The 14,577-nt window shown below is 42.3% G+C and overlaps 1 protein-coding gene across 1 annotated transcript in view; it reads right to left on the bottom strand.

The window, feature by feature from the left end:
* The window catches only part of slbp (stem-loop histone mRNA binding protein), a 28,421-nt gene that overhangs the window by 8,630 nt on the left and 5,214 nt on the right, over positions 1–14,577 (bottom strand). Inside the window, exon 3 of the mRNA XM_078553431.1 lies at positions 5,202–5,312. Within this exon, the coding sequence (XP_078409557.1) occupies positions 5,202–5,312 (111 nt within the window). The remainder of the gene's footprint in view (positions 1–5,201; positions 5,313–14,577) is intronic.

The following is a 14,577-nucleotide window of genomic DNA, read 5'->3' as shown; positions in this document are numbered from 1 at the left end:
TTAACTCTGTTTCTCTCTCCACAGATGCTGCCAGACCTGCTGAGTTTTCCAGCATTTTCTGTTTTTGTTTCAGATTTCCAGCATCCGCAGTATTTTGCTTTTTACCATCAAGAAGGACAAGGGCTACAGATGGGAAAACTGCCACCTAGAAGTTCCCCTCCAAGTCATTCACCATTATGACTCATAAATATATCACCGTTCCTTCACTGTCACTGGGTCAAAGTCCTGGAACTCCCTCCCTAACAGCACCATGGGTGTACCTGCAGCACATGGACTGCAGCGGACCACCATCTTCTCAAGGGCAACTAGGGATGGCAATAAATGCTGGCCTACATCCCATGAAAGAATAAAAATAAAACATGGCACTTAGACTAATGAGGGATACAGCAGCTGATTGCTTGGCTGGAGACATGGTGAGGCATTAAGATTCCAGGGACATTGGGACTTGGGAAAAGTATGACATGTAAAGTTTGGACAGGTAACACAGAGTCAAAACCAACATTCTGGTGGGGCGAATTGCCAGAACTGCTGGGGAGGGTTCAAACAGCAGGGGATGGGAACAAAGTTGTAGCATTAGAAAGGAGTAACAAGGCACAAAAAAAGGATAAGAGACAGCACTAGAATAAAAAATAGTAAGATATCAGATGGTATCGGAGTAAGAGGGAATGCAATAAGGTCCAAATTAGGTTTATAGTGCTTAAGGAAGGAAGGAAACATGGGGTGGTAGTATTGAGTAAAGGGAGTATTACAGTCAGAGCGCATGAGAGCCCTAGAGGGGTCAGGGACAGAATCTATTTGTTTAGAGCTACAAAACAATAGAGGTACCACTACATTGCTGGGCGTATTCTAATAGGCTACCAACTAGTCAGAAGTGCATTGAGCAGCAGAATTTCAGGAAAATTAGAGAGGTGCAATGAAGGGGAGAGTATTTAATTATCCTAACAGATTGGACAGACATAACATACAGACAGAGAGGCAGAGAGTGTGTCTGAGGCGTGTTCAGGAAAAATTTCTACATCAGTATGTTTTCAGCCCAATGAGGAAGGAGGCACGTTAGATCTGCTTCTGGAAAAGAAGGGAAACATTTTAGCCAAGTGACCATAGTACAATGTTTAGATTAGCTATGGAAAAAGATTAAGAGAAACACAGTAACAATACTCAATTGAAGGAGGGCCAATTTTAGTGGTATGAACAAAGAACTGACCCAGGTAAATCAGAACCAAATGATTGGTAGGCAAAACTGTAATGGAACAACGAGCAGCCTTTAAAGACGAAATAATTCAGATGCAGTTGAGGTGCATTTCTAAAAGTGGAGTGGTGGAGGGGATTGGGGTCAGGGATGGAGAAAAGAAAGGACAAACAAAGCCTAGAGCCTCACAGCTAACCTAAGAGGGAATCTAAGTCTTTAACCGGTATATAAATAGCAAAGGCTAGTGTGAGGAGTGGAGCCGATTAGGGACCAAAAGGAGATCTACGCATGGAGTCAGAGGGTATGGCTGGAGGTACTAAATGAGTACTTTCCATCTGTCTTTGCCAAGGATGATGATATTGCCCAAGTCATAGTGAAAGAGGAGGTAGGAGGCAGTCAAGACTGGATGGGCTAAAACTGGTTAGGAGGTATTGGAAAGGTTGGCTGTACAAAATTGATGTATTCAAGGGGTGCTGAGGGGAGTAAAGGTGGAAATTGCAGAGGCACTGGCCATAATTTTCCTTTCTTAGAGGTGGGTGGTACACTCTTGTTCAAACAAAAAAGGATGCAAATATAAACTTTTAGAAACAATAACCTGGGGGGAAAAAAATAACAGTAACTCATGGATTAAGGAAAACTAGCATAGATTTGTTAAAGGCAAATCATGTTTAACTTGCATTAGAGTTTTTTGATGAGGCAGGAGGGTTGATTAGGTTAATGCACTTGATAATGGCATACATAGACTTCCAAAAGGTGGTTGGTAAAGTAGCACATAAACTTTCCCAAAAATTTGAAGCCCATGGAACAAAGGGACACAGTGGCAGCATAGATACAAAGTTGGCCAAGTGACAGGAAATAGAATATTGTTAACCTTCATCCAGACAAAAAACAACTAGCCAATATGATTTCCCCAGAGATGCACTGCTTTTCTGGGTGCAAAAAGTAATGACTTGTTTGTACAGGGCACAGTTTCAAAATTTAAAGAAAACAGGACCTGGAAATATTGAACGGAGGAGGATATTGAAAGGTTTCAAGAGGACACAGACTGCTGGAATGGGTGGGCACATGGTAGATAAAACTTAATGCAGAGAGAAGTGAAAGTGATACATTTTGGTAGGAAGAACAAATGAGGGCAAAATAAGGTAGGGGAAAGGAATAAAGAGACTTGGGGCATAAGTACGCAAAATGTTGACGGTGGCAGAGCAGGTTGAGTGGCTAAAAAACCATATCAGATCCTTCCAGATGAATAGGACATAGAGTACAAAAGCAAGGAAATTATAGTGAATTTTTATAAAACATTGATTCAGCCTCAACTGGACAGAGTCAAATTCTGGGCACCACACTTTAGGAAGACTGTGAAGACATTACAGAGGGTGCAGGAAAGATTTAGGAGTACTGTTCCAGTGTTGAGCGACTTCAATTACTGGGATAGACTGGAGAAGCTGGTGTTGTTCTCCTTTCAGTAGAGAAGGTTGAGGAGAGATTTAATAATGCATTCAAAATCATGAGTGATCGAGACAGAGTAGATAGAAACTACTCCCTTTGAGGGAACATCAAGAACCAGAGGACACCAATTTAAGGTGAGTGACAAAAAATGACAATGTGAGGAAAGCATTTTTCTTTTAGATAAACAGACTAAGTGGATACGATCAAAAATACACCGAGTGTGGTTGAAGCAGATTCAATCGTGGTTTTCAAAAGGTAATTGGATAAGCACCTGAAGGGAAAAAAATTGCAGGGCTACAGGGAAAATGAAGGAGAATGGAACTAGCTGAGTTATTATTGCAAAGAGCCACCATGGACATGACCTCATGATGTTGCGATCAGTAATTTTGTAAATCGTGAACTATTAGTTTTTGCCCTGCATTGCCTATGAGCACAACTATTGCCTTATCATAACGATTAGTCAAACTTAGTTAGTTGTGAGACTTTTCCAAAATTTTAGGTTACTTTTCACAAGTTTCCCATTTTTTCCTATGAAAACCAATGGACCAATCTATAGCTAGTGAAACATGGAATACAATCTATGTAATTGCACTTACTTTTATTTATTCATGAGATGCAGACATCACTGGCTAGATCAGCATTTATTGCCCGTTCCTAATTGCCCTACAGAAGTGGTGAGCCACTGAGCCACCTTCTTGAGCCACTAAAGTCAGTCCATGTATATGTAAGTCAGGATGCTGGGGGCTTGGAGGGGGACTTGAATGTGATGGCATTCCCATGCATCTGTTCCCCCTGTCCTTCTAGGTGGTAGAGGTCACTGGTTTGGGAGGTGCTATCAAAGGATCCTTGGTGAGTTGCTGCAGTGCTTCTTGTAGATGGTACACATTGCTGCCAGTGTGTGTCAATGGTGCAGGGAGTGAATGTTGAAGGTGGTGGATGGTGTGCCAGTCAAGCAGATTGCTTTGCCCTGGATAGTGTCAAGCTTCTTGAGTGTTGTTGGAGCTGCACTCATTCAGGCAAGTGGAGAGAATTCCATCACACTCCTGATTTGTGCCTTGTAGATGGCAGTGTGTGTTTGGGGAGTCAGGAGGGGAATTACTCGCCACAGGACTCCTAGCCTAGTTCAGTTCAGTTTCTGGTGAATGGTAACCCCCCAGGATATTGATAGTGGGGGATTCAGCAATGGTAATGCCAATGAGTGCCAAAGGGGAGATGGTTGGATTCTCTCTCGTTGGAGATGGTCACTGCCTGGCAAACGTTACATGCCACTGCTCCCAGTCTTGCAGCGTATGGACACGGATTGTTTCAGTATCTGAGGAGTCGCGAATGGTGAACATTGTGCAATCATCAGCAAAAATCCCCACTTCTGATCTTATAATGGAGGGAAGATCACTGATGAAGCAGCTGAAAATGGTTGGACGTAGGACACTACCTTGACAAACCCCTGCAGTGATGTCCTGGAACTGAGATGATTGATCCCAACAACCACAACCACCTTCTTTTGTGCTAATTATGACTTCAACCAGCAGAGTGGTTCCCTGATTCCTATTGACTCCAGTTTTGCGAGGGTTCCTTGATGCCACATTCTGACAAATGCTGCCTTGATGTAAAGGGCAGTCACTCTCGACTCACCTAGAGTTCAGCTCTTTTGTCCACGCTTATCTAAAGATTGCAAGAACCAGATTAAAACACAGATCATGCATTTCCTCACTATAGCAATCCAGGATGCCAGACCATTATTGCAGAAGCATTTTATAATGGACTTTCAGGCTGTGGAAATCCTTGAAACGAATGAAACATTTAAGAAATTTATATGTTAAGATACAGGATCCGAGAAGAAATGCGTCTGTGGACAAGGACATGCCATGGGGCCTCCATTACTGTAAGAAGCAAAATCTAACCAAAAAGTCAGTTACGAGAACCCAAAGATCCCTTAGCTGCATATTTCTCACAAACCAATATCTATGTAACATTTCCTCAAAATTTGCTTCCTTGAGAACTTGTTCTCCTTCTTCCCAGCAACATTAATTAGTGCAAGTTCACCAAAAAGATATAGCCTTTAAAAGAAAAGGACAATTTCATCAAGAATTCAACAAAACACACAAGATTCCATTGAATATTTCAAACACCCATTTATTCCTGTAGGTTACATCTAGAAGCATACTGGCAAAGAAAACAATGATGCCAATACTATCGGAGAAAAGATATCTCAAAAATTCCTTAAATGCCAGCCACTAGCTGCACCAAGGTCAGGTGAGCTCTTTTAGGCCACAATACCTTTTGTGGCTGAATCTGCTCCATTGTATAAACAGTGCAGATTGAGCAACAATGGAATCCCTCCAAGCAATAATGGAATGCAAGAGAGAGAGAGAGATACAACACCCCCCTTCATAAAAAATGCATAATTTAACATTCTTGGCTGTTGTATACATGCGAGTGCACAACTGCCATACAAGGTTTCACAATAGCAAAGATTAATAAAGCATAGAACCTCACTTTATAAAGTTGATTGCAGTATTTGATATTCCTGACAAAAATGCAATCTGCAAAGCCGAAGCATACAAACCTCTTCAAATCTCGATAAACAATCTGTCTTGTTTCTTCAACTTCTACTGCAGTGCCCCAGTCTGCAGAACCATGTCTGGGGACCACTCCATCACTTTCTGGTGTTGTGAAACTGGAAGAGATTCATTTTAACATCGTCATTTAAACTTAACCAACCCTATTTTTTTTTTTAAAACATTGACCTGACTGCAAATCAATAATCCAGCACAATATCCAATTGCAGCAACTGGGGAAAACAGGGAAAATTTTAGTTGAAAAAACTACTGATCATCAGTTCAATTTCAAATTGGCCCAAGAAATGCATTTTATGCCAAGAATGGACTTTACACCTAACATTAATATGGGACACTTTCCAAGTTGAGGAAATTGATCATACTATGCCTCAACTTAATTCCAAGAGCCGCTAATCCCATTCCTCTAGGACATGGGCCAATCTCCAATTTAGTAGCAATTGCCAATTTTAGAGGGTAATAGATCAATAAAGGAATGAGCTGATAAAGGAAAACATTGCCTCTGCATCTAACTGCGCTATATCTGATCCAGCAATGTCAAGATTTTTAAGATGGAAGATGTTCCATTTCCCCATCACAAAAATAAATTCCAAGACAAAATTACTTCAACCTGTTTATGCAGAGCGTGTGCAAGCATAGCAAACAACTACAAAAGTTTGAAGTAACCAGTGAAATCACGTCAAACTTGGATGACATGACGTTTATGTTGAAGTCGTTAACCAATCCCACTGTCAAAATAGCAAATCCCATAGAATGATGCCAATGATAAGCCACAAGCCACAATGGTAACTGTGGAATTGCCAAACTTGCCTAAACTTATCATATGACCAGAGTGGAGTTAGACCACACAAGAGCCGAAATCATGGCATGCTAGACAAGCCATCATTTAGCAGAGAGGTCTCCCTGCAAAAGGACATGCGAAGCCTGAAAGTATGGCTAAACTAGAGTACAGCTATGGTTGTTTTTGACATAAACCACATTTGCAGGCATATCGTGTTAAACAGAGATGAGTTCACGTGGGAATGGGGGCCTCATCTATCAAAGCTCCGCTTAACATGAACTTGTGGGCAGATCCCCTGGGATTCGACAATCAGGATTTTACTGTATACAACTTTGGCTGTAAATAAAATTAATGACTAATTTACAGCAGTAAACGTTGTGAATGAATACAATAGGCACACTTGACCTCATCACTACAGCACAGCTATTTATTCTTTACACTCATGAGTGCTGCCAAAATAATCTAAAGGTAATCTTAGATTACACATCTGCAAGTTCCAACTCCCTATAGATTCAAGCATTTATCCCAACCTGAAGATCTAATTATGGTACGCCAGAGATAGCGAATAGCAAGCATTCATTAGGAAATCTGGTTGCGCACTGTTTTTAAAGGCACTGATATTTACTTTGCATCTCCATAAGATCTTGTTTCAGTTGCAAAAGCAGTACAGCTTCACATTTAAAATTTTTAAAAATTAGTTTAACTGAAGTAAATAATCTCAATATATTCACTGCAAAAAGGTCATTACTCAACAATAGTTGTGCAAAACAGTTAGATCATAGTACCAAGTGCAATTCTCAAAAGCACATTAAAGCAAAAAATGTATTACACTTCAGATTCACCTGGATGATACCAGATTGGCTCTTTAATTATAAAGGAGACAGGAGATAATGTTATTGATGCCACGGAAGCAGAGGACACTAAAGTTATTTCTTTTAAATTGCAAATGCCAAATTTTAGTGAATATGGAAAGCCTATTTCCTCAAGCCTTGGGAGTCAATAGCAAGTATCAACTTAAAATTACCATGAGGGCAAGGCACATTTCTTGCAGCACAAAATATTTTGCAGAAGGGAGTGGTTAAGGCACACCATGGCATCTTTTACAACAAAATTGGATATTTTTTGAAACAGGATACAGGGTTGTGGGGATGGGGAGGAGGCAACAGTTGGATTAGTTTTGATCATTCTAGCAGATCCAGCACAAGTACACATAGCGTTGCTCTCGAAACATCTATAGAGTCATTAATTTCATATCTAATTCTTTTCAGTGAAAGTTTGCTAGTCTATCTTTTTCCAGCAAAATTCCAACCATTTCAACTATTTTCGAAAGCAGCTTAAACAGATCCAGCTACACGTATACCCTTTCATGGGTATGCCATTCACTATGGCATTGCAACCCAAGTCAAGTGGGTTATTTGTGCTTTTATTGTATGAAAAGAACTGCAACTGCCTTAAAACACTTGCAGTTGCGCCTCAAGGGACAACCATGAAAACAAACCTATATAAAAGACAGAAAATTGATATTTTTGTCACATTCACCTCAATCCTTACTGATTTACAACCAATTTTCACATAGCAAAACATCCAAACCAAGAAAGTGAGATTTAGTATTATGGCATGTTATAGCACAGAAACAATCCGACGAGTCCATTTCACTGTTTTTCACCCCCACAAGCCACTTAAATCCCACTCTCCTGTAATATTCTTCTATTTCAAGCAATTATAATTTCAAAACAAAAAAACAAGTTTTGTTCTGCAGAAGAATGCCCATTTTATTTTCCAACCTCCCTTTAATTCTTGGTGATGTTACATTTCAATCCATTTCACAATACTTTGGATATTTTTGTATTCAACTCATGTCCTTTTAATGTACAAGTTGTTTCAGTTAAATAATCACTCTTTACCTCATACCCCGAGTTAGTCCTTATACTTATCAGCTCTAACAAAGCCCCAATTTCTCAAATCTTCATAATTGTGATCCCAACTCCTCCAACATTTTCAAATCCAAAGTGCACCATTTGTGTTTTTATATCCTTCCATTTAGGTTGTATCTGTAACAGCAATCCTCCAAGGCCTTTGACGAGTTCAAAATTACTCCTTGCTTTATAAAGTAGGTATTCAGTTTGCCTTTATGGCACATACTTGTTCTGCTCTTTAAATGATTTATGCAGATCCTGTTCCTCTACTTCCATTTAAAATTTACCATTTGAAGGTGTATTCTTTCCAACCACCACCTCCTTCTACAATGTTAGGTGAAAGCTGTAAACTTTCACCTAACATTGACACGTAAGGGACATGCATCAGGTAAATGTCCTTATTTTCATAATAGTTAATTTACAGTAAACCAGATAAGCCAAATATTCTGAGGTTGCTTGCATCTCCTGTAGCATTGCTCATTTTTACTATCATTCCAGATCACTTCTAATTCTGGAGCTCCACCAGAAAGATGTGATCAGTTTGAGTACACTGCATCCCAGTCATTTTTTATTGAGGGAGTGATGTCTTGATCTTGACATCTAATATGTTGGAAACCTACACAGGGGAAATTAGGAAGAGGATCAGTGCCTGGAAATCCCAAACTGACATGCAATAATGTGCTGCTGCTAATATTTTGAAGTGTCAGAGGGGTGGTATGGATCTGTTAGTAGCTCACTGTTAGAGTGGGGCTGCCAAATTCTGGAGATATTTCAGGTTCGAACAAATGATGGTGGGCCAAATGGCTTCCCCAAATGTTATGGGGTTTACCATAAAGGTTGTGGTGCCTGTTTTTGAGAATTGTTTTGTAATTTTGCACCAGCATCTGTTGCAAAATTCCAAGAACCTGAAACCCACTTCACTGCAGGTGAAAGGGAAGCTTTTCTTCCATATCTGTTCCCCTGCACCCATTCTACACACCTCCCCACCTTCCTCCCCACCCACCTGTAAGCCTTGACACTATACTCAGCCAATCAATTTTAAGGACATTCACACCTGTGTAATGGAGATCTTTTATACCCAGCACCCATAACTGGAGAGAACCCCTCCTTCCTTGTGGTAGAGCTGTGTAGACAGAGGGGTTTTTCTGCTACTAGGCACACTGGAAAAAAAAAATCGTTACACAAAAAGTTTCTTTCCACCCAATGCCAACTCAGCTGCCAGTGTTTTTATATTGTAAACAGAATGTTGAAGGCTCTGCTTTTTTATTTGAGAATGTCTGGTATCCAGGGACAGTTTGTGTCTATTATGCAAGTTATTTGGGACAGTTAGCAAGTGTCTGTACAGGTTTCACTGTACTGCATCCGAACTGCCAATCCTGCTTGTACACAATCTCCATTACATTTTCCCAACTCTGCTTGGCTTCATTGTGATAATTTGAGAATCAGATTTGCCCACTGGTAGCACCATTGGTCAAGGCAGAGTGCTGTGGATTCATGCCCCGTTCCAAGATATGAAGCAAAGAATTTAGGCTGATGTTAACAGTACAGTAACATGTACTATATTACTAAAGGTATCATCTTTCAGATGGGGTATCAAACCAAGGCCTTTTTTGCCTGATGGCACTAAGGACAGGAGCGTCCCGGCCAACATTTCTGACTCTAACCTCAAAAACACTTCTCATTTACTGCCCATCAGACCCTGGCATATGAAACTGCCTGCCCCATTTATACTGAATCTGTAGCACAGAAACAGGCCAGTGTAACTGGCTCTGCTAGTGTTTATGCTCCCATGAGCACCTCCCCCACTTCACTGAAGATGACAAATCAAGAAAAGGCTGAATGCATAGGATACAGAAGAAAAGGCTATGGGCCCCAACATCATCCTGACTATAAATACTAAAACTTGTGCTCCACTAGCCACAGCTTAAGTCACACTGTTCCAGTACAGTGAATGCTAGCATCTACCAATGTAGAAAATTGCCCAGTTAAGTCTTGCAAAAAAATCCAATTTCACCCCACCAGTTTACTCTCGATTATCAGCAAAGTGATGGAAGGTATGGGTGACCGTGCTATCAAGCAGAACTTACACAGCAATAGCCTGCTCACCAATGCTCATTTCTGGCCCTGTCAGAACCCCTCAGCTTCTGACCTCATTACAGCCTTGTTCCAAACATGAACAAAAGAGCTAAACTCGAGGTGTGGTAAGAGTGACTGTCCTTAATTTCAAGGTAGCATTTGACAGTGTGTGGTATCAAGAAGCCCTAGCAAATTGAAGTCAATGGGAATCAGGAGGAAAATCCTCCACTCAATGGAGTAATACTGAGCACAAAGGAAAATGGTGAAGGTTGTAGAGGCTAATCATCTCAGCCCAACGACATTGCTGCAGGCATTCTTCGGGGTCTTGTCCTAGGCCCAACCATCTTCTGCTGCTTCAAGTCACAGCTTCATTCGCAACTCCTCAGATACTGAAGCAGTCCATGCCCACATGCAGCAAGACCTGGATAATATTCAGTTTTGGGCTGATGCGTGGCATGAATGTTACTGCCACTTAAGTGTCAGGAAATGACCATCTTCAACAAGAAAGAATCCAACTATCTCCCCATGATATTCAATGTCATTCTCACCACACCTCTGGAATTCAGCTCTTTTGTCCATGTTTGAACCAAGACTGTAATAAGGTCAGGAGCTGAGTGGCCTTGGCGGAACCCAAAATGAGTGTCAGTGAGCAGGTTATTGCTAAACAAATGCTGCCTGACAGCACCATCAACGACACTTTAGTCACTTCGCTGATGATCAAGAGTAGATGGATGGGGTGGTTATTGGCCAAGTTGGATTTGTCCTGCTTTCTGTGGACAGGACAGACCGTGGCAATTTTCCACATTGCTGGTAGATATCAGTGTTGTAGCTCTACTGGAACAGTTTGGCTAGGGGTGCTGCTAGTTATGTAGGACAAGCCTTTAGTACTATTGACAGATTGTTAGGGCCCATAGCCTTTGCAGTATCTAGTGCCTTCAGCCGTTTCCTGATATCATGTGGAATGAATCTGATTGGCTGAAGACTGGCACCTGCGACGCTGGGGACTTTCACAGGAAGCAGAGATCGATCACCCACTCAACACTTCTGGCTGATGATAGCTGCAAATGCTTCAACCTTATCTTTTGCACTGGCATGCTGCGCTCCATCATTGAAGATATACACGGATATTTGTGGAGCCTCCTCCTACTGTTCGTTGTTTAATTTTTCTGCCACCATTTACAACTGGATGTGGCAGCACTGCTTAGCTGTCTAATGCATACTGCTTCCTTTGTTTGGAATGCAGCTAATCCTGTGTTGTAGCTACACCAGGTTGACGCCTCATTTTTAGGTATACCTACTGTTGCTCCTGGCATGCCCTCCTGCACTCGTCATTGAACCAGGTTGGTGGTAATGGTAGAATGTGGGATGTGCCAGGCCATGAGGTTACAGATTGTGGCTGAGTACAGTTCTACTGCTGATGGCCCAAAGCACCTCATGGATGCTCAGCCCTGAGTTATTAGATCTGTTTGAAATCTATCCCATTTAGCACAGTGGTAGTGCCACACAACATGATGGAGGGTATCCTCAATGTGAAGGTGGGACTTCGTCTCCACAAGCACTGTGGGGTGGTCACTCCTACCAATACTGCCATGGACAGATGCATCTGTGACAAGTAAGATTGGTGAAGATGAGGTCGAGTAGGTTTTTCTCTCTTGTTGGTTCCCTCACCACCTGCCGCAGACCCAGTCAAGCAGCTATATTCTTTAGGAAACAGCCAGTTCGGTCAGTAGTGGGGCTACTGAACCACTCTTGGTGATGGACATTGAAGCCCCCCCACCCTGAGCACATTCTAGTCCGTAATTAGCAGTAACTGGAAAATACTGTGTAAGCAGGCTAAGTTCTTTCTTTCTTACAGTTTAGACAGGGTAAACTCACTCAGTTGTAGGAGCCAAGTAGTTAATTAGCTAACTGGTTGAATCTGGTTATTGTAGCCCCAGTTCAGTTTACTATAAATTTAGGGTTCTTTAGTGCAGCTGACTAACTGAGTGAAGACTTGGAGTTTAGTGAGAAGGGGTTAGGGGTTGTTTGATTCCTCTTTCTATCTTTCTCACCCCATAGAAATTGGTTCTTGCTCTAAGTTTAAAATAGTACATAATTTAGTGGTAAAGTTAATACAACATTAAGTAAGTGATTAATATAATTAAGAGTGGCAGGACAGGTGATGTGTCAAGACTGCAGGATTTGGGAGCTCCTGGATAACATTGTGATCCAGGGCAAACATGTCAGCAGTAAGTTTGCGCAGCTTGAGGAGCTTTGGCTCAGAGTCATTGAGCTGGAGACTGAGCTGCAGACTCCGCAACACATCAGGGAGGGGGAAAGTTACATGGATGCTTTATACCAGGAGGCAATCACACCATTTAGGATAGGGTCTTCTGATTTGATCAGTGGTCAGGGAGAGGAGGGTGTGACCACAAGTGAGGCAGGCAAGGGAACCCAGAAGGCAGGAGTGAGCGCCTCTGCAATTGTGCAATAGGTTTAAGGCAGCAGTTCATCGCCAAATATGGCTGGACATCTCACCTAGAACCGAGGCTCTTCGGAAAGGACGGGTCCCTTTGGAAGCCAGATCTAGTCCTCGTCAAGGACAGAGTAGTCGGGTGGTGGATGTGACAGTACGTTTCGAAGATAATAACAAATCGCTGGAGAAAGCTTGGGCCGAAAAAGAGCACAAATACCAACATCTTGAGAAGGAGATACTGGAACTGACAGGCGGCGAGTCAGTAAAATACTTCGGATTCGTCATGGGTGCGAGAGGGAAGTGGTTCGACAAGAATGACAGCCTCACGCGTTTCCTGAAGATCGACAAGTACAAATCCTTCGCCCAGCTTACTTCAAGACTGACGATCTCCCTGACATTGGAACTTTTACAAATCTTTGGAGACCAGTAGTCAGAGGATCGTTTCAAAGAGACCACCTGAAGAGATGTCACAAGACCCAAGATGAAGGACGGAAAGGCTCTACGAGATGGGTATTGTATGTCTCCAGGGTGGGAAGTCTAACGCCTGATCCCCGGTGGGAGGGTATGGTAGATAATTTGTACACAAGGGTTAAATGAACTTGTATAGTCTGGCATAATGGTGGTGGTTTTTACCTTGTTTAATTGTTTGGGTAGTGGTTACACGGTGTTAATTATAACTATGTTAACTAATGCGGCCTTTTCCTGGGTTAATGTAAAAAGTAATTAATAAAGGTAACACACATTCAGATGATGTGATTCAGGGTAGGTCTTCGGACCACTAACCATGTGATCGGCTACCTAGTTTCATCAATACCTAAGTGACGAACTTCCACGCTTACTCAAATTTTGTTTGTTTCCTACTGAAAATCAAGATCAGTCGTCCCAGAGCTCCGCTTCCACCTGATTCACTGCCCTTGGTTGCGGTTTCCTCACTGCCCTTGGATGTGGTTTCCTGGAGTTAAGACACAACGTGGATGAGCCACGTAAATACTCGGATTGGACGCTTCACATCATCTGAATGTGTGTTACCTTTATTAATTACTTTTTACACCAATCCAAGTATTTACGTGGCTCGTCCACGTTGTGTCTTAACTCCAGGAAATCACATCCAAGGGCAGTGAGGAAACCGCAACCAAGGGCAGTGAGGAAACCGCAACCAAGGGCAGTGAATCAGGTGGAAGCGGAGCTCTGGGACAACTGATCTTGATTTTCAGTGCCGATGCTGCCAGACTTGCTGAGTTTCTCCAGGTAATTCTGCTTTTGTTTAAGATTCTCTTCACCTGTTTGGATGAGAGTGGGGGCTGTAGGGTGGATGAGCAAACTGACCATGGAACTATGGTACAGGAAGCCATCCAAATGGCGGGAGGGAGCAAAAAGGAATGTAGTGGTAGTAGGGGACAATATCGTGAGGGGGATTGACAGTGTTCTCTGAAGCAAAGAGTGAGAGTCCAAACAGCTTTGTTGCCTGCCTGGTGCCAGGGTTTGGGAAATCAGCTCAGGGCTGGAGAGGAGTCCTGGGGAGGATCTAATGGTTGTGGTCCATGTAGGTACCAACGACATAGGCGCAATGAGGAAGGGGGCTCTGCACAGTCAGTATGACAAGCAAGGCACCAAATTAAGCAACAGAACCTCAAAGGTAATTTCTGGATTATTACCTGAGCCACATGCAAATTGACAAAGGACAAATAAGATTAGAGGAATTAATGCGTGGCTCAAAGACTAGTGTGGGAGTAGTGGGTTCCGGTTTGTGGGACACTGGCACCAGTATTGCAGAAAGTGGCATCTGTACTGTTGGGACGGTCTACACCTGAACCGTACTTAAAGTTGACAAGGCACCGGGATCGGATGAGATGCATCCAAGGAATCCAATTGAAGGAAGTGAGTAGAAATCGCAGGGGCACTGGCCATAATCTTTCAGTCTTCCCTCGACTCGGGTGGTGCCAGAGGACAGGACAATTGCAAACATTATGCCCTTGTTCAAAAAAGGTTCTAAGGATAAGTCCAGCAATTACAGACCAGTCAGTTTAACTTCAGTGGTGGGCAAGATTCTAGAAACAATTATTCAGGATAAAATTAAGTCACATATTTTTCTACGGGTTGATAAGGAAGAGCCAACATGGGTTTCTAAAGGGGAAATC

Source organism: Cetorhinus maximus, chromosome 1, assembly GCF_964194155.1.
Source record: "Cetorhinus maximus chromosome 1, sCetMax3.hap1.1, whole genome shotgun sequence".
Lineage (NCBI taxonomy): Eukaryota > Metazoa > Chordata > Chondrichthyes > Lamniformes > Cetorhinidae > Cetorhinus > Cetorhinus maximus.
This window is presented reverse-complemented; position numbering and strand designations above follow the sequence as displayed.